The sequence below is a fragment of the Cygnus olor genome, chromosome 18 (genome assembly GCF_009769625.2).
Source record: "Cygnus olor isolate bCygOlo1 chromosome 18, bCygOlo1.pri.v2, whole genome shotgun sequence".
Classification (NCBI taxonomy): Eukaryota; Metazoa; Chordata; class Aves; order Anseriformes; family Anatidae; genus Cygnus; species Cygnus olor.
Window position 1 is genome coordinate 82,062 of NC_049186.1, and position 26,819 is coordinate 108,880.

At 41.9% G+C, this 26,819-nt stretch overlaps 1 protein-coding gene across 1 annotated transcript; it reads right to left on the reverse strand.

Annotated features, from left to right (window-relative positions):
* Positions 1-1,987: 1,987 nt before the first annotated feature.
* GSG1L2 (GSG1 like 2) lies at positions 1,988-26,426 on the reverse strand. The gene is given in 6 exon segments (XM_040530931.1): positions 1,988-2,243; positions 6,126-6,237; positions 14,633-14,785; positions 17,211-17,258; positions 18,900-19,218; positions 26,415-26,426. Coding segments are annotated over 6 exon segments (900 nt in total).
* Between the last annotated feature and the right edge of the window lie 393 nt (positions 26,427-26,819).

A 26,819-nucleotide genomic window follows, 5' to 3' on the forward strand; every position in this document is an offset into this window, starting at 1 on the left:
AAGGCTCAACATGAGCCAGCAGTGTGCACTTGCAGCCCAGAAGGCCAATTCAATCCTGGGCTGCATCAAAAGAGCTGTGATCAGCAGGTCAAAGGACGTGAATTGGACGTGTTCATGCGAGTCTAGAGGAGGGCCACAAAGATGATCAGAGGGCTGGAGCACCTCTGCTATGAAGAAAGGCTGAGAGAGCTGGGCATGTTCAGCCTGGAGAAGACAAGGCTCCGGGGAGACCCCATTGCAGCCTTTCAGTACTTAAAGGGGTTTTATAAAAAGGACTCTGTACTTGCATAGATAATGATATGACAAGGGGGAATGGTCTTAAACTAAAAGAGGTTAGATTTAGATTAGACATTAGGAGGAAATTCTTCACTGTAAAAGTAGTGAGACACTGGAACAGGTTGTCTAGAGTTGTGGATGCCCCATCCCTCTAAGCATTGAACGCCAGGCTGGATGGGGCCTTGGCCAACCTGATTAGTGGGTGGCATCCCTGCCTATGGCAGGGAGGGGTGATAGGTGGTTTTTAAGGTCCCTTCCAACCCAAGCCATTCTATGATTCTATGATCCTTTAGCAAGTTCCAGAGAACTTTCTGCAATAATTTGCCAGCTGTCTGGACACAGTCTACCCCATTCACTGTTCAGAGACGCCATCTTGGGATTGTTTTGTTTGTTTTAAAGTGTCCATAAGTGCTTAGAAGTTGGGAATAGGTTAAATGCTAAATTAATGACAAGGAGAATGAAATGGCATTGTTCTTTCTAAAATTCATGTGAATGAAGTAATGGTGCACAATGACCATGAATTAGCAATTACAAAGCTAGCAGACTGCATATAACTTATCTTAACTCCACAGGACATAATGATACTCTTAAGTTCTACACACTGAGATGCTGTTTTAATACAGGAGCCAACAGTTGACTATAGGAAAATATAGGCTGGTAAAAAGGATTTTATTATACTGGGAATAGAGAGCAAAACTTGAACCTTGAAAAATGAAGGCTAATTTGGTATATGAAGTATACAGAAAGAAGCATTCAGTATTAAGGAGAACAGAAAAAATGACTTTTCCTAGGGGTCTCATTGGGAAGATTCACATAACAATGAAGAAAAATTCATGCCCAGTGTAATTGGTACATATGATTCTGTATCACAGGGAAGCTCCATGATGAACCCAAAGTGGAGCAGCTGGGTATTCCTGATCTATGAGGACTAAAACCAATTCTACTTTCCCATCCTTAATGTGATTGTAGGTCATTCTTAGACCAATCAAATTTTCTGACTCTTTCTGACTCTGTTGTCAGAAAGATATATAAAGAATTACATTGGTGAGTTGTGTGATGCCTACAACCTTCCAAATTTCCATTTATCTTCCCAGCTTTTTTAAATGAGTACTAATTACATTGAAAACCCCTTCCTCATATTGGCCTTTCTTTCACTTCACAGCAAAACCTACCTATATGCTTCAGGTGGAAACTCATGAATCATAAGCTGTAGTACACCGATTTTCCTGGAAAGATTATACTCTTAATAACAAACTTTTACAAGCCATGCGGCCATGCACAACATATGAGCTGCTTTATTTGCTGCCCTGCTGTTGGTGGGGTTTCAGGTGTTGTGGGTTTTTTGTTTGTTCGTTTGTTGGTTTGGGGTTGTGGGTTTGTTGTTGTTGTTTTGTGTCAATAAAAAAATAGGAGAAATCCATAGTGCTCTGAAATACAAACAAACTCACATACCTTATATTGGCATTTAGACTGCTTAAAAATCAGAGCAGTGGAGAACTTGTATCATTGTTTTTTTTTCTGAACTACAACACCTGGATCTGCTTTTCCCACACTAAGACTTCCTTGAAACATCCATGGGAATATCTTTTTTATTATTATCATTATTAAGAAAAATATTTAATGCAACACAAATGTACATTTTATTAGTTAATACTATTTCATTCTGATCTAATATTATGATTCACAGGGTTTCTTGAGATATGGTTCAAATTTACAGAACTGAAATAGTGGCCAGGTGATGCAAGTCTTTTACTGGGTGTGCAGGGTCCTCTGTAGTGTTGTGAAAAGAGTTCACATACACATTGCAAGCTTTCTCTGGAGCTGCATGATCTGGAAACTTGTATTTAATCTTTAAGCTCCTTTCCAGTGTTTTTCTTTTGTGCTTGAATTCCAAAATAGTTTTTGTATATTTGTTAATAGTGGTGACAGCTGCAGCCATACAGCAAGCGAAGGAAGCCCATGCGAGGCTATAAACAAAAAGATTTATTAGAAATTAGCAGAACATTTTCATATCTAAGATCTTCAAGTTTATTTTTGAAAATAATGCACACAAGTGAATGCATTGGTTTATATTATGGAAAGAGGAGCATGGTCAGGGAGGAAGAAAGACATTTGGTTAATGACCATCCACATAACCGACTTACAGAGTGGACCTCTCTATAACACTTGTAACATTCACATTTAATATTCTTGTTTAATGAAACCCTAACTCTAATTCCTCTGTTTACTCTGTTTAGAGTTCAATATCAGTAAGAGGAATTGAGTAAAAATGAGAATACTTAAAAAAAAATTGAAAGGTGCAGTTACTAAGTCTAAAAATCTCACAGGTGGCACTGAGAAATAATGTGATCCAGTTATCCAGAAATATTAAAAAGATGGTACAATTTACTAAAGATGCAGTAAACGTCTGCGCCACTGAGTGGGCAACACATGCTAGAGGTGTAAAATTAGCATGCAAAAGTATGGTCACAGCAGAATGAATTAGAGTTTACAGTGCAGAAACTTACCAGAGTCCTTCTTAACATGGCAAGGTCAGGATAATCAAATGAAATGTGTCCATCAGTGGAGAAATCAGTTTAAGAAACTCTTGTTAATTTATCCTTTGCCTCATAGCTGTTTGTTCCCATATCCTTGCTGTAGTTCAATGAACTCATTTATGTTTTTTTAAATAACTCTTTCCTTCTTTATTTCTTTTTTCTTTTTGAGTGTTATTTTTAGCCAAGATTGGTTTCCAGGGTAATCAGACATCCAGATGTGTTGAGAGAGTTTGAGAGCAGTGGATTATGGCACGTAGATATGTAGGACCTCTAGGAACAGGAAGAAGGGGGAGCAGCTTAAGCTACATTTTCTCCTGAAGTCAGCCAAACTATACCCTGAATTACTGTCTCAAATCTGAGGATAAGTGGAAGTGTTCTTGTAACAAAGAAATAGCAAGAATAGGGAAAAGCCAGCAGAAGCGGACAGAATGCTTCATCATTCAAACCAGGCGCAGATGGGACAGCAGATCTACCTATGGTTATATGTAACCTATGGCTTAAGACAACCATGTTAGAGAGGAATTGAAGATGTCAGCAATGACACCAAGTTTTAGCCCCTGAGATTAGATGAAGGTGGCGATCTGCAGTAGGCCTGACTCATGTAGCAGGCATTTTGACTGAATAATTAAAGCACTGTAGCTTTAGTAGTCAAATTTATATAACTGATACTTCATGTTTCATGCACAGCTTTTGTTAAAGATGCTCTTCCTAATCAATCTGTTAGAGCCCTTTGAAGGACCCAGTGAAATAAAGGGAACAAACTGATTTCAAGAAAACTTTTAAAAAGGCCTCTTACCAAAGACTGAATGAAATTAAGCTCTTATGAACAGGTGCTCCTATAGACCAATGCTGTGTTAAAATATACAAAAAAAAAGGACAGGAGTAAATTTTTTCTTTTGACAATGCAAAGAAGTTATCAGTGGGATTCTTCAAGGTTTTCACCAGAACTTTTGCTTTTCCATAAACAGAAAAGAAATATCTACTAAGGAGAACCAAGGAAGGACATGAGCGAAGTCATGTCACTGAGAGAGGCAGAGGATAAAGAGGAGTTTGACTGCAGCGGAAATTTAGCTTCAAGAAGTTAATTCAGTTTGAACTCTGCTCAGAGACCAATGGTGAAGGGGAGATCAATCAGGTCAACTGGAAAAAGAGTAACTATTAAAGAAGTAACTAGTCATTCCTCTGGAAAAAATAAATACAAATAGAAGCTCATCTGGATTATTATTTTTCCTATCACTGCAGAGTATCCCATTTGAGGTATGTTATAGGAATTTAGAACAGGGCAACTCTTTAGAGAGAAAATGATGTAAGGATGCCTTGATGTGAGAAACACAAGGAGACCGAAAGACTCACCAATAACAGAAATATCTTCCAACCTCCAGGAAAGCTACCAAAGCATAGAAAGAGAAATATGAAGAGATTTATTGAAAAGACATTCAGGGCCACCAGAGACTGAGCCTACCCGTCACTACCAGTTCCTGTGCTTTGAAGGAAAAAGGTCTTCATGCCTTCTGAGCCAGGTGGAAGAAAAATCGTGGCCACATCAGCTGGATGTGGAGAGGGGGAATCTGTAGCAGGTGGAAGATCCATGACAGAGGATAAAGAGTTCTTGTAGGCATAGCTGCTCCCCTGAGTCTGGTGGTTGAGATGAAAAACTGCTGCCATTGGCCTGATTCCCTGTTTTCTTTGGCTGTTAGGAAGGTGATGTTAAGAAGTTCCCAGTGGTAAAGGAGTAAAGTCTTTTCCTGTGACATTGCCTGTCCATGTCCCTGTCATGGTCTTGGTGACATTGTTGGCCACAAGTGGATGCCAGGGTGATTAGAAATGGAGTGTTAGTTATAATCATGAATGCCCATGTTTTGACATCTGTCCTCTTTCCTTGCATAAATAGTGTTAGAAACCTTCCCCTTTTACTTTCATGTTTACTTTGGGTTTTTTGTTTGTTTGTTTGTTTGTTTGTTTGTTTTAACTTTTGACTTTCCCATGCAGTCATTGGGAGAGTACTTATGGAAGGCTGGATATAAAGGGTTATGCAATAATAAGGGAGGTCTAAATGTAGGTTATCAGAAGAGAGACAATATTACACATGGAAGGAGATAAGAGGAAAGAAACCAAGCAAGACAACTGGAGGGAGGAAGTGAGGCACCTCTATGTATGGTTTTATTTTCTTCTTAGATTATCAAACAGGGTGACATAGCTACCATTTAGGCTGAGTAAAGGAAAGAATGTGAATCTTGATAGAAAAGAGGAGCATGACAATGATTAGAAAAAAAAGACAACAGAGACACCATCTTCCGCAATGTCTTTCTGTATGCAGGTACTGATGGCTTGGAAAGTCTTGTGATGGTACAAGCATTTCTTTGGGCATTCAGTGGTCCAGGCTGCACAGAATAACTAGAAGGCAGCTGTGAAATCCTCAGCTGCTCAGTATGTGCCATATGGTGAAAGTACAGGTGCTCAGGAGGGGAAAGCTGACTGTAGTGGCAGAAGTGGTAGATGTGATAATGTTGGTGATAGTAGCAGCTCAACTGTCAGAACTGATATGTAGACAATCAGCCTGAGCTCTGCTATAGTGACCCAAATGATTGGGCCTGATGGACATTTGAGTTAACCTAATACAGTTGTTCCTATTTTTCTCAGTTATGGCTGGGAAAATGATAGCTGTTTCCAGCTAGTGCCATCTGAACATTCAAATGCTCATTATTGATCAAATTTGAATGGATTTTCAAAGGCACAACAAAGACATCCCTATAGCAAAAGTCCACTTCATAGTCCTCTTTTTTAATAAATTCACTAGACCTCCTCAGAAAATGATGCAATTATTTACAGGGTCAAAAAAAATGTATTTTTACCCAAGTCTGTTCTTAAAACTTTGAATAATTTTGACTGAAATGTTCCAAATACAACAACCTGAGGCATACACATGCTAAAGAAACATTAATCCTAAATGGATAAGGCCAGCAGAGTTTTAAGCAACTTATACAAGGCAGTCTTCCTGGGAAACAAAGGTACCAAACCTGGGTCTTATAAAAATGGGTAATCTGATGTGTGTGGAAAAGAACCTCTGCTTCATGCAGAACAGTCAGAGGCCTATGTACAGTCTAAAGGACGATAAATGCAAAATTCACATGCTTATACATTTTATGTAATAATCTAAGACTACTGAATTTGGACAAAAACAGCTAAATATTTAACTGCGTTCCCAGGACTGAAATAAGTTAGATCCATTCATTATAGTAGATATAAATTCCTTGAATATAGGATGAAGTGACTGAAATGTAATGGAAGAACCAAATGTAAACCAATAAGTACCAAAAGGACCAGCCATAATCCCATGTGTGAGGTCTCCAGTCTTCAGGACCAAGATTTACAGTCATTTGAAATACAGTTGTGTACATCATGTGAGCAACCATGCCCAGAAGACCTAAAAAATATAATGAAAGAATATTAGAAACTGATGACATTCTTCTTTGTCAATTTATTGCAGTTGTCCCTTGAACTCCTAAAGAATATTTTACAAAGAATCTGTAAGACACTGAAAAATACTAGACATTGTCATCTAGCTGTATTTATGTGTCATCAAGTTACCAGTACAACCACTAGTACAATCCTTTTACACCTATTTTGTATGCTTTGAGAATCTATGGGAGCAGTGGGACATGCAGTCCTTAGATTTTGAAAAACAAGAAGGTTATTTGTTATCACCATCTGAAAACCTAGTACTTAGTAATTCAGCCCTAAGCAGGAATCAGCCATAACAGCCATCCCTGGTGGGATGAGTCCTGTGGCTGGTGTGTTACAATAGATGGTTACAGGCTCTTCAGGAGGGACAGGCACGGTAGGCAAGGTGGTGGGGTGGCGATGTATATGAAGAATGGGCTGGACTGTGTGGAACTTCAAGTTGGCGATGGCAAAGTTGAGAGCCTCTCGGTAAGGATTAAGGGACGAACAAATAAAGGGGATGTCGTTGTGGGAGTCTATTACAGACCACTTGGCCAGGACGACAACGCTGATGAATTATTCTTTGCAGAACTAAGAGATGACTCGACATCAACTCCCATTGTCCTAATGGGGGATTTCAACTTGCCAGACGTCAACTGGGGTCACCACACGGCTGACACGAGCAAGTCCAGGAGGTTCCTAAAGTACCTCGATGATAACTTCTTGGTGCAGGTGCTAAGTGAGCCAACCAGTAAAGGTGCCCTCCTAGATCTGTTGCTGGAGAACAGAGAGGGTCTTGTGGGAGACGTGGCAATTGGCGGCCGTCTCGGTCATAGTGACCATGAAGTGGTTGAGTTTAGAATTTATGGTGACAGAAGGAAAACTGTCACCAAAACTTCAGCCCTGGATGTGGGGAAAGCAGACTTCGGGCTGCTCAGAGAATTATTCAGCAAGATCCCCTGGGAAACTGCTTTTGAAGGCATTGGTGTCCATCAGTGCTGGTCCATCTTTAAGCACTGCCTCCTAAAAGCACAAGATCAGGCAACTCCAAAATGTCGGAAGTCAGGCAAGCGGGGCAGAAGGCCGACCTGGCTGACCAGGGATCTTCTACTGGAGCTAAGGCGAAAAAAGAAAATGTACGGCTGCTGGAAGGAGGGTCAGGCGACGAGGAAGGAATATAGGGATGCTGTTCGTGTTTGTAGGGAGAAAATTAGTGTGGCCAAAGCCCAACTAGAGTTGAAGCTCGCCATGTCTGTGGGAGACAATAAAAAAGGTTTTTTTAGATATGTGAACAGAAAAAGGAGAACCAAAGAAAACATAGGTCCGCTACTAGATGGGGAGGGTCTCCTCACAGACAATGGCATAGGCAAAGCAGAGACGTTTAATGCCTTCTTCGCCTCTGTCTTCAACGTTGATGATGGGCTTCGGGACCCAGGGTACCCTGAGCTGGAGGACCATGATGGTGGGAATGACAAACTCCCAACCGACCCTGAACGTGTGCGGGATTTGCTGCTCCACCTGGATCCATACAAGTCCATGGGTCTGGATGGGATTCATCCTAGGGTGCTTAAAGAGCTGGCAGACATCATCGTGGGGCCTCTCTCAATTATTTTTCAACGATCTTGGGAATCTGGTGAGGTCCCATTGGACTGGAAGCTGGCAAATGTTGTGCCAGTTTTCAAGAAGGGTAAGAAAGAAGACCCTAGCAATTGCAGGCCTGTCAGTCTCACGTCAGTGCCTGGTAAAATTATGGAGAGTATGATCCTTGAAGTTATTGAAGCGCACCTGGGGGACAATGCAGTCATTGGTCCCAGCCAACATGGGTTCATGAGGGGTAGGTCCTGCCTAACAAATTTGATTTCCTTTTATGATAAGATCACCCATCTAGTCGATCAAGGGAAACCAGCTGATGTGATCTTTTTGGACTTCAGCAAGGCTTTTGACACGGTTTCCCATAGGATCCTAATGGACAAAATGTCCAGCATACAGCTAAACAAAAACATCATACGATGGGTGAGCAATTGGCTGACGGGCAGGGCTCAAAGGGTTATGGTAAATGGGGCCACATCTGGCTGGCGGATGGTCACTAGTGAGGTTCCTCAAGGCTCCATTTTAGGGCCAGTCCTCTTCAAAATTTTTATAAATGATTTGGATGTAGGACTAGAAGGTGTTCTGAGCAAATTTGCCGACGACACCAAACATGGAGGAGTTGTGGACTCGGATGAGGGTGGAAAGGCCTTGCAGAGAGATCTGGACAGATTGGAGAGCTGGGCGATCACCAACCACATGAAGTTTAACAAAAGCAAATGCCGGGTCCTGCACCTGGGACAGGGCAACCCTGGCTATAAGTACAGACTGGGCGACGAGACGCTGGAGAGCAGCCCTGCAGAGAGAGATCTGGGAGTTGTGGTTGACAGCAAGTTGAATATGAGCCAGCAGTGTGCCCTGGCAGCCAGGAGGGCCAACCATATCCCGGGATGCATCAAGCACGGCATTGCTAGTCGGTCGAGGGAAGTGATTGTCCCGCTCTACTCTGTGCTGGTGCGGCCTTACCTCGAGTACTGTGTGCAGTTCTGGGCACCACAGTACAAAAAGGACATTAAACTGTTGGAGAGTGTCCAGAGGAGGGCTACAAAGATGGTGAAGGGCCTAGAGGGGAAGACATATGAGGAACGGCTGAGGTCACTTGGCCTGTTCAGCCTGGAGAAGAGGAGGCTGAGGGGGGACCTCATCGCAGTCCACAACTTCCTCACGAGAGGGAGTGGAGAGGCAGGTGACCTATTCTCCATTATCACCAGTGATAGGACCCGCGGGAACGGTGTGAAGCTGAGGCAGGGGAAGTTTAGGCTGGACATCAGGAAGAGGTTCTTCAGCGAGAGGGTGGTTGCACACTGGAACAGGCTCTTCAGTGAAGTAGTCACTGCACCAAGCCTGTTTGAATTTAAGAAGAGATTGGACTGTGCACTTAGTCACATGGTCTAAACTTTTGGGCAGACCTGTGTGGTGCCAGGAGTTGGACTTGATGATCCTTATGGGTCCCTTCCAACTCGGGATATTCTATGATTCTATAACAACAAAGTCTCACTCAGTTGCATTTCATATGTCACTTTTCCCTCAGTTTCCTGTCTTTCAGTGGAAAGATTTTCAAAGGCACAAGCATTACCTTTGTAATTCTTGTACCTTTGTAATGCTTGTACCTGCGCTTTTGAAGTACATTAAATGCAACAAGATTTATCAGCATTATTGAGGTGAATGAAAAATTGAAAAGCACTAAATGACTATTAAAAAATATTGAAAGGCTCAATTGTGAAAGTAGCATATTTAATAATTTAATTTTCAAAATTCCTTCAAGGTTCTTCATAAGCCTAAGGGTGTCTGGTGTCCTTTAACATTTTATTTTCCAGCAGTGAACTTCCCTATGAACTTCTTTTTTTTTTTTTTTTTGTTCCTAGCTACATTTACAAATCCATAATGATCTTGAAATTATCAAACATCCCACTGTCTAACATACATGAGCTTCTCAGAGCAGACAGTCCCCCACCAAACTCACAAGACCCAATTTGTTAGGTGTTCCCAAAGTAGATCTTTTTCATGAATTCTTACAAAACAAAGCGATTACTAGTGCACAGAGGCTCTCAGTCTAGTTCATAAAAAGTGAGGACTAACCATGATCTGTCTTCAGTAGTCACTAGGAAATGCCCTTCCCTGAAACACTGGTACTCCTTGAAACACCATCAATAGGCAATCAAGACAGCCCTTCTATGCAGTATAAATCCAGAGGGCTTCATAGTGTGAAATACAACTTCAGTAGTTAGCTGACACCCTGATACCACATTCCTTAATAAACTATATGAAGACAGATGTTCAACTGTAGATGTGGGGATTAGAAGACTGAGGCCAGTTATAGAATCATTAAGGTTGGAAAAGACCTCCAAAATCATCTGGTCCAACCATAAGAGTTGTTCATTTCTCACCAGAAAGATGACATATCATAGTCATTTCTGAGTTACAACAAATATCTCTCCTAAATCCTCCAGTCTGGCTGCCTAGAGATGTATAAACTGGAGTGTGAACATGAGATCTTTCACTGGAGTTCCCTCCTTTTAGCTCTTGTATAAGAATAAAATTTCACACTATGACTCTTTTTTTAAGTCAACGTATTCTACATCAGTTAGAACATACATTATACATTTTATACAGTCTGAGCTAAAGACTGAGGGAAATCAAACACTGGCACACAACGGTTAAATACTGTAACTGTTTTCTTAAAATGTGTGTTTTCAAAATAGTTAGAATTATGTAGCTACAATTTCCAGTAGCTGAATTTTAATTTACATTTTTGTGCTATAATAAAGAACGTGTCATTATAAGAAACTGCATCTTCATTTCAGATTAGAGTGAAGGAAACTTTAAACACTTTCCTTGATAAGGCAACTAGATTCGGTTTATATTTACAAGAGATTTATATATAAGTTAAACAACTAAGACGTGTTCTTCAACTTTGTATTATCTCAAGAAATGTTTAAAATCAAGGAACATCTGAAATAAACAGTATCCAGTAAAATCTTGCTGTGTAAGCCTCCTCCTGACCTTTTCTCAGTGCAACAAAGGCTAATAAGAAAGGAAGGAAGCTATACACAAGAACATATAGGAACACAAACCTGACTGACAAATTATATGGGAGGCAGTGATAGAAACCAAACCTGGTCAGTCAGATTCATTGATAAGGGTATGTGAGAATATGAAAACATTTATTCCAGCATGAATATCTGATGGAGGAGATTGTCAACTGGGAAACTAATAGAAAAGGTGGAAACCAGAAAACAAAGTATACCAAGACACAGACCTGACAAAGCAAATATGGAGACAATGACAAGAAACAAACCTCTCAGTCACTCTAACTGATTAGCTACCAAGAAACTACAGGTGCCACTTCAAGAAGGTCAACTGGGACTTTGCAACTGATGATCCTTTAGACCAAGGGGCTCTGGACTGGGAGGGGTGTGGGATTGGTAAAGCTCTGCAAACACATGAGGGTATGTGCATGGGAAGGAGAACCAGTGAGTAGCAAAAGGGTGGGGGGTGGTGCAGACTGTAGTTGGGCTGTGTGTGAAATTGGGTCAGTCAAGTGCGCTTGTCTGGCAGAGCCCTGCATCTGATCACCACAGCCTGTCCTACCTTCTTTTCATATTAAATCTTTTTCTTATGTATCTCTCTGTGTATTTACACTCTCTATGCTGTCTGTATGTGGTCTGCAAAGACTAACTGCCAGCTACAGGGGAGGTCTGTATGTGTGAGTGAAATTTGGTGCCAGCTATTGGAGTCAGGCCAGGAGATCAGGCATCCCTGTCCATGGTGCCAGCTACGGAAATGAGTGACAGTCCTAATGTCAGTAGCTGGAGGGGCCATAGCTCTCTGGTTCTAGGGAGGGTCCTACAGACTTTGAGCCCCAAGTGCCGGCTACTGGGGGGACCAGTGTGAATGATCCGGGTGCCAGCTACTGGAATCAGAGCAAGGGTATGGGTGCCCCTGGCCTGTGGTGCCAGCTACTGGAGCCTGTGGGGGTCCTTCATGTTGTGGTTTAGCCCGGCTGGCAGTCAAACACCACACAGCCGTTCGCTCACCCTCCCCCTTCCCTCTCCGGGATGGGGGAGAGAAACGGGAAAGTGAAGTCTGTGAGTTGAGATAAAGACAGTTTATTAAGACAGGGAAAAGAATAACAACAATAATAATAATAATAATAGTATTAATAGTAATAATGTGTACGAAATAAGTGATGCACAATGCAATTGCTCACCACCCGTTGACCGATGCCCAGCCTATCCCCGAGCAGCCGGCCCCCCCCTCCACCCCGGCTAGCCACCCCTATATATTGTTCAGCATGACGTCAGATGGTATGGAATACCCCTTTGGCCAGTTTGGGTCAGCTGTCCTGGGTCTGTCCCCTCCCAGCTCCTGCTGCATCCCTAGCCTGCTCGCTAGCAGGACAGAGAGAGGCTGAAAAGTCCTTGGCTTGGTGTAAGCACTGCTCTACAACAATTAAAACATCAGCATGTTATCAGCGCTCTTCTCATTCTAATCCAAAACATAGCACCCTGCCAGCTACTAGGAGGAAAATTAACTCTGTCCTAACTGAAACCAGGACACTTCACTACCAGCCACTGAAGCAAGAATGATATATGTTCCCAAAATCAACTATCAGCAGAGACAAACGTGACTGTAGGCATGTATATTTGTGCATATATGACTTGAAAGGATTAAATACCAGCTACTTGGAGTCCAGTCTGAGTTGAATTTAGTGGCAGCTACTGGAGTCAGGCTGGGGTTGTGGGTGTCCTGGCCTACAGTGTCAGCTACTGGGACCAGTAGGGTCCCAGTGCACCTGCTGGAGTGAATAGGGTCTTCTACTCTCAGCCACTGGGGCAGGAGCAGTGTGTGTTCCCAAACCAACCACTGGGGATAGCAGGGAGAGGGAAAGGAAGGGGGCTGACGTGGGTGCGGTGGGTGCCAGGTTTTGCCAGGTTCTGCACTGGCAGCCGAAATGGAGCTGTGCATCACAGCCTGTATGCCTGGTGTTGGCTGCTGGGGGGCTGAATGCACAGACAACCTGATGTAGGGAGGTTGTCCATGTGCATTCACCAGCAGACTTCAAGCTAAGCCAGTCAGCAAGTTCAGCAGGACCTCAGGTTTGGGCTGAGGTGTAAGGAGAGTGGAGAGTCAATGCTGGTTCATCCAGGGACATTGCAAAGCTGGAATGTGTGCGAGAACTGCAGGTTTGCTGCAAGCATCAAGCTGGACCAGCCAGTGAAGAGGGGAGCCATGAAATGGATAAGGGGGTCAGGGATCTAGACTGGCATGCTGGACAGATAGAGGGGCTGTACTTGGAGACCTGTGAGTGTGTGTGTGCTTGCAAACCTAGAGAGTGCTGTGTGTGCGACTGCACTGGTCCTGTGCCAGCCCAAGATGAGAAAAGGGACTCAGCTGTCTGTGTTTATGTTTTATGTGAGTCCTCTGTGGAGGACTGCGTTGTTCAAGGCAGTGCCTTGTCTGTGGCTGTGTCAGTGTCCTCTGTGTGTCTGTGTGTGTCCTGTGTGTCTCTGGGACACATGGTCAGCATCGCTATTGGCTGAACCTGCAAAGGGGAAAGGCAGCTGTGTCCCTTGGTCTGAGCAAACACTTTGGGTCTACAGGTACTGGGCTAGGCTCTGCTGGCCAAGACGGTGGGTTTCCACTGCCAGAGTGGCTGGAGGAGGTCATCGCGCTCTTTACATCACTTAACAAAGCTTACTATCCTTTCTTTCAAAATAAACTTGACAGTGGATCAAGAGATACAGGTAGAAGTGTTTCTCTGAAAAAGTAGGCTTATTTAGTCAAGTTAAAAATCATACTGTTTTATTAAGTCTATAGCTGAGGTTCAAAATACAGAAAAACTCTGATCAATACGAGAAAAAATATTTTAAAACTGTTTTTCAGGGAACCTACTGATAAATCACTAGTCAAGAAAGATAATGGAGGCTAATTTGAGTAATTAGTAGAATTGGTGATAAAAAACATATTTTTTTACCACCTAGACACCTTTCAAGAAAATCATTTAGAAGAAAGGAGATGTTCCAGCACGTTCTCAGAGATCATAGAGTTTGGGTACCACTGTCTGTCCTACAGGGAGCTGAGATAGAAACATGAAGATGTGCAAATGTTAACTAAAAAAGAGGAAGAAATGACCTGCTCTCTGTTGCAGGTGGGAGCCTAAAAGAAATTATGCAAAACTGTAGCAGTAGAGACTTTATATTTGGCATGAATTAACATTTTGAACAGTAAAGATTGGATTACATTTCCTAGAAAGGTCACAGAAACTTTTTTTTTTTAACTACAACTTTCCTCGGTAACAATTGTTTAACATAGACAAAATTACAGAGTAGTTCAGGCTGGAAGACACCTTTGCAAGTCTTCAACCTCCAGAGCTCAAGAGCTCAATGCATGGTCAATGCTGAGTTCAGGCCAAATTGCTCAGGTACTGAAATATTAACTTCTTCACCACGAGGACAGACAAACAGTGGAATAGGTTCCCCAAAGTGTCTGCGGGTTTTTAAGATCCAGCTGGATACAGTCCTGCTGAGCAAGCTCGTCCGATCTCAGAGCTGACCCTGCTTTGAGCTGGAGGTTGGACTAGGGCACCTTCTGAAGTTTCTTCCAAACTGAATTTGCCTAGGTCCCAGTGATTAAATAGCACTGGATTAAGAAGTAACATGGAGAAATGAAACAGTGTCTCAATAGGTATTGTCATAGTTTTTAATCCTGGACACTCTTATTAGTCTTCAGTTAGAAATCTATCAATGTTGAATTTTCTTGATGTAATAAATTGAGATCCTATACTGTACCTGCAAGTACGGTGACTACTGCAGAAAAGGCGTTGATCTTTAGCCCATCAATGACACTACGGTAGCAGCACATTTCTACTGACATAAGAACAACTCCAGTCAGAAGCAAAATGTTATACAGTAGCTCTGCTACAATAGACAGCCATAAAACCCCTGTAAAACCAAATTAATAGCACTGATATTATAAGCAGTCATTCAGTATTTTCAACATTTATTTCTTCTTCATTTATATTGTTTACACAAACTTAAACAAACGGTCAGAGGCTGTGAGGTTGCTGTTGTAACATCTATAGGAAGACACACATGGTCAACACAATAAATTATTATTCCTTCTGCAGATTTGGCCATTTAGAAGAAGAGCACTTGCATGCTCCTGCCGTACACTTAAGTTTATGGTGCAAGATCTGGCAGTACATTTTTTATACACAGTAGTTACCCTAAAATTAGCATGAACCAAAATTCATTTTTAAAAAGGGGAGAATTTTTAATAAATGTTCATAAAGGCAAGAATTAATTTCCAGTTATCTAGTTGTTGACACCACAGCTGCTGTGTCCAGAATATACCAAAACAGAAGACCATGTTATTCGGCTAACAGACTTCAAAGGCCACACACACAGCCACATGGCCTGAGGGTCTAGTCATTAACTAAAATCTTCCTTTTGTGTTTAGTTTCTCACCAGGTAAGCTCTTGTTTTTGGACAGAGAAGCCTTAATGTGCCCAAACACTCTCCAGATTTCACTGAGATTCATCTTTCTGGGTATTGCTTAATTCAGTTCTCCCTGCATATCTGTTGATTACATCTTACTCAAGAAGTTAATCTTCCTTTGAAAGATTATTAGCCTGCTGTTTTATTATTAACATGCTAATGTCCCATTGGCTGGAGCAGGCACAGTCTTCTTGTGTCCATACAGTAGCAAGAGCTGGCCAACAACTGATTGCTGAACCTCACAGATCATCTTAAGAACAAATTAGTACGTCCTCAGACATCTAGTTGTAGATTCAAATAGTGATCTCATATGCATATATATACTAGGTATATATATATATGCTAACAATTATAAATTAAAAATAGAAACATTGCTAAGATGTAATTTATAAGTAAATACTATGGATTTAGTCATTATATTATTGTGTCAGGCTATGCGTGGGCAAGGTTTATTTCTGAAACAAATCTTTGTCTCAGTAAAAAAAAAAAAAAAAAAATTTGTTCAGGAACTCCAGATGTTACATTGTCCAGCAGTGTGGGCTTCCCCAGCTATGGGAACTTGCATCTAAATATTTTTGAATAGTGAGCCATTGTTACACATGCACTGGATAACTGTGATAACACCTGTGTACATTGACTTGTCTAAGGATGATAAACTCAGAAAGAGTGAGACTGATGCATCCCAAGTCTTGTGCACACTGCAGCCGTACACCTTTGCTGATCACAAACTCTGTTTTCTTTTGTGCAGGACAAGAGACTTTATTTCCACACAGTATTTCACTGCCCAGGGATAGCTTCACAGTGTGGTTATCAGGCACCAAGGTGCTGTATTAGGTCCCTTGATCTAACTTTTGGATGCCTGTGGCCACTCTCCTGGTCACAGAGATAATTTCATCTCTGTGCCCACCAGTGGTTTCATGTGTGAGTTGCTCTCAGGCCAGGGCCCACAACCCACCCCTCCTTTTCCTTTCAGAAGATCATGTCTCTGTGGCTAAGAACCATGCTTCATTTATACTTTCCTCTCATACTATAAACAGCTGTAATTATTTGTGTACAGTGACATAGATGCAATAGAGGGAGGGAGAGCTAGCTTTCAGATATCATCTTCCTTTTTCCCCAGGGGTTGAAAACATGATCCAGAAAGTAGTCCAGTCCCAGTATCCTGGATATGCAATTTCAACCCCCTGGGGAAGAAGGAGGACTTTTTTTCAGGACCCATCACTTCCAAAATGGTTGATTTAACCATTTAAATTATAAGGATTACATGTGAGGGTTGCTCTCTCAATAGTATCTGCAAGCATGCGTTGTAGGAATAGGAACTGTTCTTTGAAAGAACAAGGCTAACTCTATGCTTTTAGGAGGTATCTTTGGGTTACAAAACCTTAATGAATGGAAATGCTTCCTTATAGCTCTGTGTAGGGTGCAGGGAGAGGATTCAGACTGTCATCAAGATTGGCTCGGTCCACAATACTTCTCTCCCAAGTCCCCTCAGCACATTGCCTGGCCTCGTTCACATGCTACCTGTCCTTCTGCCCTCTCCAGGCAGCATAGTGCCAACCCCAAATTCCTAATTCTGAATTTGGAGATCTGAGAAGAGAGGTGGCAAAAACTTAGAAATCTTGATTTCCAGTTCTCATAATTAAAATATATATTTTTTTAATTTCCTGTTCAAATTGAGTAGATTTGAAAGACATTTACTCATATTTCAAGTCATGTGGACTTCATTTTGAAGTTTAAAAACTAAATAAAGGACAAAAACTGTGTGGGATTAAAACACTTTTTTTTTTTCTTTCAGATCAGCATACAGAGTATTTATATTGGTTAATGTGATCAGGAACATTTTATTTACATTTTAAAATTGCGTATTTACCTCGATCAGCAGCTGGAGCTAGACTGATAAAACTTCTACATTTCTCACCTAAAAAAAAATAAAAATTAAAATTAAAAAATAATAAATAAAAATTATTTAAAATTAATTATTATTATATGTTCTGCATTGATCTAAAGAAAAAGATTAATAGAATGCAGAAAATCAAAAATCTATCATAGAAGTACAGATTAAGATGCCCACGATAAACTATTTCTGATGTGTGTTTGTACACACAGAGTCCCTGGTACGTGGACATACTCCTGGAGCTCAGATAGAGAATCCTTCCAGACTGTTTCAAGGCAGAAAAAGAGTCACACATTTGTGGTAAAGTTAGAGATTTTTTTGATTTTTTTTTTTTTATCCAGAAGGTTGTACCTGTGAAAGTCAGAACTGGAAAATTAACAATTTACAAAATTGTATACCATCCTGCCTGTGAAGGAAGAACTGTTTGCCGTACAGCAACAAGACTGATGCTCACACAAATTTCGTATAAGCTTGACTGCTTTTTTTTTTTCCTGTAAGCTTTGATTTTCAAACCCATGTGACCTCTTGACCCCTGTGCAGATGTTTTGAACAAAGCTCTTGGAATTAATTTTGCTCTGCTCTGAAAATACAGGGTGGTTTGCTGTTTTTATTTTTTTCAGCTGTTAACTGCACCATGTATGAAAATAAGAACTGCCATAGCAGACAGACCAATTCCATGACCCCAGTATCTGCAGCAATATCCACCTAAAAGATGTCTTCATTGGTAGATGTATTTTGCTCTGATCTATGACATTTACCCCCTTAAAACTGCATGATGTACAAGATCTTCTGGCAGAACTGGTCCTTCTAGAAAGTCAACTGTTAAAATATTTTAATTTTGTTGCACAGATAGCTGACGACTCCTCTGAAGTTTCTCCAGTGCTAAACTGATCAGAATGATAAGTGGAAAAATCTAGTGCTGATTTGGATTTACAATATAAACGCTATTTCTTGAACCAGTTAAGCAATTCACATATACAAAGATCCAAAATTAACTCGAGGTTCTCTTTTATGGCAATTTGCATTCATTCCACTGTTATTTACATAGTAAGAGTGAAACTCAGTCAAATGCCTCCATTCATGATTAGTGAGTCTCCAAATTGTGTTATAGCAAGGTGAAAATAACCTTCTTCTGCTTCCCTTTATTGAAGGTGAGATCACAGTAAGAAAATGAAAATACCTGTGCTTAAGAGGAAATCCATGAAAAAACTTAGGTCTCACAGAATTAATTGGTCAAATGAAAATCCATTTTTTTATATATATATTTTTTTAAAGAAGCATATTATGCTTTTAATGTTGCTCCTGTGACATCATTCAAGACAAATATGTTCATTTTTGCCTAGAGGAGTAACAACATCAGCAAGAATAAAACACTTCCCTGTTAAAGTCATTTAACTTGCTGTTTTATCTAGAAGTGTATGAAGTTTTTCATCTGTACTATAATCTGTCACTATAAAGTTCTTTACAGAAAATATTAGATTTTTTTTTTTGGAATTGAACAGAAAGTACTCTCTAAGATCCCCCTTTCCAGAGTAGAGCAACTTTTTAAGGATACTTTTTCCTTTAAAATACATACATGATATTGCAGCAAAGAGGAAACTGACACCAAATAAGTAGAAAAATCTCTGATTAATTTCTGAAGTAAATGTACATATTTTTACTCACCTTCCCCATTTATAATCTCTTCACAGGAATACCAGATCCCAGCATGAAACTTTCGGTCAATGAACTTGTCATCTCCTGTCTCCCAAATATATTGCACAGCATTACTGTTGTTGGCGTCAGGGCTATTAAAGCGGATGCAGTGATCCCCTTGGTTCTGTTCTGTACAGAAAGGTTTGGCAACTTTTCTTGTCCCTTCACACCAGTAACTGCTACTGAATGCTGTAATAGAGAAAACTAAAGAGAAAAGACCGAGAGAAACTGCTACTGAGGCTCTCTGCTGTCTTGCTGTGCCAGGGACTAAAACTGGCATCCTTCAGGACTGCAGTATCAATTATCCTAGAAACAACCGTTTATAAAGCTATGTATATGTCTGTCTGGTGAAACACCTGCCTGTGTTTACCATCCCAACCTTTTTTCCTCTCAGCAAAGTGTACCAGCTTAGTAGTTAAGACAGAAAGCAGAGATATGGGCATAAGGAGAAATCATGTGGCAGAAGAGATTAAGGATATAGGACAGTGTTGTTTGGCACTAATATCTTGTGAAAGAAATATGAGGAGAAGAGATAAATTATAGTTTGGCCAATGAATCATAGGAGAAAAGACACAAAGAACACAGAAGCATAGGAAGTACACCAATACACAATCAGAAAAAAAAATATATTTACAGAAACAAAATTCACATATTTACCTCGATCAGCAGGTGGAGTCAGACTGATGAAGCTTCTACATTTCTCACCTACGAAATAAATAAAATTAACCTTGCAATTCCAAATGCTCCTGTTACACAGAACATTGAATTAAATAGAATACAATCAAGAATCTTACTTTAAAGAAGTTCTTAAAGAGATGAAAACAGTTGCTAAGTTAGAGCATTTCACAGCATTACATCATTTCCCAAGACCACTGGGAAGGTGAGCACACTTGTCTGAAGTTCTACCAGTTACAAATGAAAGTCATAAGTTACACATTTTAGCTATGGACAGTATTCTGGGCACTGGCCAGTCTGCCTCCATGAACACATAATTGAAACCTTGATAATGTTATGTGAAAGAGTCGAGAAAAGGCTGTATTGTCTTAATTTTGTCTGCCCATCTGTTTGTTCACTCTGTGAAACAGCTATTTTTTCCTTCACCTAAGAAACATTTCCCACCTTGACATGTTAGAGATGTGTCTTTTTCTGCCTATTTGATAATGCAAAGGATTTAAAACTTTTTCTTATGAAATGAGTGAGAAATTTTGTGAAACCTTGTGTGGAACAGTTGTTGCATGATGAGATCGTAAAAAAACATTTGTGCTAAAAGGAACAAGGGACAGGGTCCCTGCAAAACAATGCACAACCTACAGGAACAGTAACAGGTCAAATCCACCTGTCCCTGCTGTGTCAGTGTATGAATATTATTATAAAAATATGTGATGCAAAAAAAAAAACAGAAGGAGCAGGAGTGTAAGTAAATTATCACTTTGACTGTAAGGTCAAAAACATTCACTAAGGGAAAGTGATACCACAGAACAGACGTATCTTTTAACAAAAGTCGTGTGTATCTTTTAACAAAACCCATTCTCATTTTTAAGACAAGAAGCTGTTGGGGAGATAATGAGCCCATAAAACATCAGTACTTAGTCCTCCTAAAATTTGCAGGTAGGGGTATATATATGGCCTCTTACGTCATTTGTTTACTCTTCCTATCACAGGATTTTCACTTTCCTTATGATTATGGGTGTGATGCACATTCAACAAAGGACCTTGAGGACCTCCTTAGTTGTTTTGTAGCCCCATCTAAGGCCTAAGAAAAATGGAGCTTTGCAGAGTTCCTATTTTCACTCATGAAAAATTAAGCTTGAGGAAGTAAACAAGATTGCTGGCCAAGTATCTTCCTCTCTTGAATATTAGCACTTAACCATTCATTAATTAGATTAATTAGTGGCATTTCCAAAGAGAGTTTGTCTTTAGATCAACTGTAAAATTACATCTGAAGTGAAGGCATGTTGTTAAAACAAAATTGATCCATACAATAGCTCTTTTTTATGAGCCTTGTTTACAGATTCCTTTGTAGTCACTGTATCTGACAACTTGAACAATAGAAATATTGTTGCATTCTTAGTACCCATTGATATGATTATGTGACAAATACAGAGATTTTTTTCGCTGTGGCACAAATCCCCTTCCCTTGTACTGAAAGTCTCCTAAAATGCCATTATGTGCTACAGAAGAGGGAAGGGTGTAGTCAAGATGGAAGATGCTGAAAGCAGAGTTTAGTATATGCCCTTGCTTGCATTGAAAGGTCACCTGGAAACCATATAAGCACTACAAGAGAGGAAGACACCTGTTTACCATATTCTGGATTATGATTTTGGGGTTTAGTAGAGCACTCCAACGAAACTGATGATGTTAGAGGTATCAAGAGATGCAAAAGCAGCAAAACCATAAATGATGGTGCTGAGGAAAGCAGGAGGAGATATGAAGCTGGACCTTGGTGTAAGAGCAAAAAAGAGATACAAGACCCCTTAATGCGGGTCTCCTTCATTGACCTAGCCTTGGGTATTTTTAGCTCTAAAGAGAGACCACAAAGCTTGATCAAGCATAAATGATGATTTTAGAAGGTGAGTAGGTAAAAACAACTTGTAGAAGTTGAAAACAGAAAACAGACCACCAGCTGCTGGGTACCAGCTATCAGTAGAGCGGATGGGAGGTATTGCATGGTCCTAAGAAATATCAAGGATGTATTGTAGAAGATTCTGTGAATCTGCTCATTTAGGGTCTAGGTAGACTTCATGATTTCTTTAGCATTGAGATATATATGGTGGTCTCAAAAGAGCTCTGATGCCAGAGCGTTATTCGGGTTTGCTGTTTGTAACCTACTGCAGAGGTAGTTGATCTTACTCACATAACAATTAGAAAATTTGCATTTATCACTTGTAGCAATATACAGCTGAGCAGTTGCTCTGGGGGTTTTGAGGTGTATCTCCCTGGTCCTTACAATTACTGTTAGGTGTGGCTTTGGGAGGTTGTATACACAGAAGAACAATTCCTGGCCACAGGCACAATAGTGACAGCAGTCAATGCCCTTGCTGCCAGGCCTCTCTAGAGTAGGATGGGTCCATTTCCATACTGAAATGTTTGTCTCCAGAGCACTTTCTCATTCCATGTCCCAGCACACTTATCTACCACATCCAGGTTTCATGTAAAGATTGCATATAGTTACACATCATGCCCTTTCACCCCTTGATTCATCTAGACAAAACCTTGGGCACGTGAGTGGGTAGTGAGTCAGGACACACCACTACTGATAAATATCTAATATCCTTATCAATGACATAAACAATGGGGTCTAGTGCACCCTCAGAAAGTTTGCATATGACACCAATCTGAGTAGTGCAGTCAACACAATGGAAAGAAGGGATGCCATTCAAATGGCCCTGGACAAATTTGAGAAGTGGGCCCATGTGAACCTAATGAAGTTGAAGGTGCTGTACCTGGGCTGGGGCATTCCCCATCATGAGTACAGACTAGGAGAAGAACTCATTGTGAGTAGCCCTACTGAAAAGGATTTGGTGGTTCTGGTGGAAAAATAGCTTGACGTGAGCCAGCAGTGCACGCTTGCAGCCCAGATGGCCAACTGCACCCCAGGCTGCATCAAAAGATCAGTGACCAGCAGGTTAACAGAAGTGATTGTACCTCTTTACTCTGCCCTTGTGATACCTCACTTGGAATACTGCATCCAGGCCTGGGACCCCCAGCACAAGAAGGATGTGGATCTGTTAAAGCCACAGAGGAGGTCCTCAGAGGAGGACCACGAAGACGTTCAGAGGAATATAACATCTCTTCTATGAAGAAAGGCTGAGAGAGCTGTGGTTGAACAAGAGAAGGCTATGGGGAGACCTCATTGCAGTTTTTCAGTACTTTAAATGGGCTTATAAAAAAGATGGAGAGCAACTTTTTGCTTAGGCAGACAGTGACAGGACAAGAGGGAATGGTTTTAAGCTAAAAGAGGGGAGACTAGATGTTGGAGGAAATTCTTCACTCAGGGTGGTAATGCAATGAATCAGGCATCCCCAGGAAGCTGTGGATGCCCCATACCTGGAGGTGTTTAAGGCCAGGTTGGATGGGGAATTGGATAACCTTGGGTGGCATCCCTGCCCATGGCAGGGAGTTGGAACAGGATAATCTTTGGTTTCCTTCTACCTAAGCTGTTCTATAGAATCATAGAATCACAGAATATCCCGAGTTTGAAAGGACCCATAAGGATCATCAAGTCCAACTCCTGGCACCACACAGGTCTGCCCAAAAGTTTAGACCATGTGACTAAGTGCACAGTCCAATCTCTTCTTAAATTCAGACAGGCTTGGTGCAGTGACTACTTCACTGAAGAGCCTGTTCCAGTGTGCAACCACCCTCTCGCTGAAGAACCTCTTCCTGATGTCCAGCCTAAACTTCCCCTGCCTCAGCTTCACACCGTTCCCGCGGGTCCTATCACTGGTGATAATGGAGAATAGGTCACCTGCCTCTCCACTCCCTCTCGTGAGGAAGTTGTGGACTGCGATGAGGTCCCCCCTCAGCCTCCTCTTCTCCAGGCTGAACAGGCCAAGTGACCTCAGCCGTTCCTCATATGTCTTCCCCTCTAGGCCCTTCACCATCTTTGTAGCCCTCCTCTGGACACTCTCCAACAGTTTAATGTCCTTTTTGTACTGTGGTGCCCAGAACTGCACACAGTACTCGAGGTAAGGCCGCACCAGCACAGAGTAGAGCGGGACAATCACTTCCCTCGACCGACTAGCAATGCCGTGCTTGATGCATCCCGGGATATGGTTGGCCCTCCTGGCTGCCAGGGCACACTGCTGGCTCATATTCAACTTGCTGTCAACCACAACTCCCAGATCTCTCTCTGCAGGGCTGCTCTCCAGCGTCTCGTCGCCCAGTCTGTACTTATAGCCAGGGTTGCCCTGTCCCAGGTGCAGGACCCGGCATTTGCTTTTGTTAAACTTCATGTGGTTGGTGATCGCCCAGCTCTCCAATCTGTCCAGATCTCTCTGCAAGGCCTTTCCACCCTCATCCGAGTCCACAACTCCTCCATGTTTGGTGTCGTCGGCAAATTTGCTCAGAACACCTTCTAGTCCTACATCCAAATCATTTATAAAAATTTTGAAGAGGACTGGCCCTAAAATGGAGCCTTGAGGAACCTCACTAGTGACCATCCGCCAGCCAGATGTGGCCCCATTTACCATAACCCTTTGAGCCCTGCCCGTCAGCCAATTGCTCACCCATCGTATGATGTTTTTGTTTAGCTGTATGCTGGACATTTTGTCCATTAGGATCCTATGGGAAACCGTGTCAAAAGCCTTGCTGAAGTCCAAAAAGATCACATCAGCTGGTTTCCCTTGATCGACTAGATGGGTGATCTTATCATAAAAGGAAATCAAATTTGTTAGGCAGGACCTACCCCTCATGAACCCATGTTGGCTGGGACCAATGACTGCATTGTCCCCCAGGTGCGCTTCAATAACTTCAAGGATCATACTCTCCATAATTTTACCAGGCACTGACGTGAGACTGACAGGCCTGCAATTGCTAGGGTCTTCTTTCTTACCCTTCTTGAAAACTGGCACAACATTTGCCAGCTTCCAGTCCAATGGGACCTCACCAGATTCCCAAGATCGTTGAAAAATAATTGAGAGAGGCCCCACGATGATGTCTGCCAGCTCTTTAAGCACCCTAGGATGAATCCCATCCAGACCCATGGACTTGTATGGATCCAGGTGGAGCAGCAAATCCCGCACACGTTCAGGGTCGGTTGGGAGTTTGTCATTCCCACCATCATGGTCCTCCAGCTCAGGGTACCCTGGGTCCCGAAGCCCATCATCAACGTTGAAGACAGAGGCGAAGAAGGCATTAAACGTCTCTGCTTTGCCTATGCCATTGTCTGTGAGGAGACCCTCCCCATCTAGTAGCGGACCTATGTTTTCTTTGGTTCTCCTTTTTCTGTTCACATATCTAAAAAAACCTTTTTTATTGTCTCCCACAGACATGGCGAGCTTCAACTCTAGTTGGGCTTTGGCCACACTAATTTTCTCCCTACAAACACGAACAGCATCCCTATATTCCTTCCTCGTCGCCTGACCCTCCTTCCAGCAGCCGTACATTTTCTTTTTTCGCCTTAGCTCCAGTAGAAGATCCCTGGTCAGCCAGGTCGGCCTTCTGCCCCGCTTGCCTGACTTCCGACATTTTGGAGTTGCCTGATCTTGTGCTTTTAGGAGGCAGTGCTTAAAGATGGACCAGCACTGATGGACACCAATGCCTTCAAAAGCAGTTTCCCAGGGGATCTTGCTGAATAATTCTCTGAGCAGCCCGAAGTCTGCTTTCCCCACATCCAGGGCTGAAGTTTTGGTGACAGTTTTCCTTCTGTCACCATAAATTCTAAACTCAACCACTTCATGGTCACTATGACCGAGACGGCCGCCAATTGCCACGTCTCCCACAAGACCCTCTCTGTTCTCCAGCAACAGATCTAGGAGGGCACCTTTACTGGTTGGCTCACTTAGCACCTGCACCAAGAAGTTATCATCGAGGTACTTTAGGAACCTCCTGGACTTGCTCGTGTCAGCCGTGTGGTGACCCCAGTTGATGTCTGGCAAGTTGAAATCCCCCATTAGGACAATGGGAGTTGATGTCGAGTCATCTCTTAGTTCTGCAAAGAATAATTCATCAGCGTTGTCGTCCTGGCCAAGTGGTCTGTAATAGACTCCCACAACGACATCCCCTTTATTTGTTCGTCCCTTAATCCTTACCGAGAGGCTCTCAACTTTGCCATCGCCAACTTGAAGTTCCACACAGTCCAGCCCATTCTTCATATACATCGCCACCCCACCACCTTGCCTACCGTGCCTGTCCCTCCTGAAGAGCCTGTAACCATCTATTGTAACACACCAGCCACAGGACTCATCCCACCAGTTTTCGCTTATGCCGATGATGTTGTAGCTGTGGGACTGGGCCAAGACTTCCAGCTCATCCATTTTATTCCTCATACTGCATGCGTTTGTGTAGAAGCACTTCAAATGCGCCTCCCTACACGCAGCACCTTGTGTATCCGACCGAAGGGCCTCACTAGGACCCAGTCCCTCTGATTCTAGCACACCATCCCTTAGCTCGTCACCGACGTGCCTGGTTCTACCCCCTTCCCCCTTCGACTCTAGTTTAAAGCCCTATCTATCCGCCCAGCCAACTCCTGAGCAAAAATCCTCACTCCTCTCTGAGAGAGGCGCATCCCATCTATGATTGCATTCTATGATTCTATGGTTCTATGATTCCATGACTGCTGGACAGGTTGAATGATTGTACTGCAGAGTTTAGATATAGCCTATGTCTAGTGTTGAAAACTGGCTACCACTGGCTCTATGGTCTTAGTGGCACATCTCTGCCCCTTCTTGCTCAGCTGCATGGGATGCCCATGAATTCTGGGAAAGGTATAGAGAATCCTCTTGTACCAATAGCAATTCTGGAAATGCAGAAGGTAACACCTACCTGTCTCTCCATGCTGTCAACTCAAAGCATAAACCAGACATGAAAATTATTGTACTGCAAATGGACTGTTTTCATTTCCTGAGTCTACGTATCATATACAGTTATTTATGTTTTCAGGCTTTCCTCTAAATCTAGAAAAGCTGCAAAAAATGTTTTGAAAATTCAAGCTGAAATTCATTGGCAGCTTCTCAAAACTTGCAGCTGACATTGTGACAAAACTTTGAATATTACAAGAACTGCAGTAAAACTTAAACTGCTGGTTAGATCAGGTTTTGTATATTTAGATTCTCCCTGAGAAATATGTACTGATTGTACATATTTGATGACGTATGATCAGAAATTATTAAAACAGCTATTACTGAGCAGCTGCCTATCAGCCAACTTGATTCAGCAACCTTCCTACAG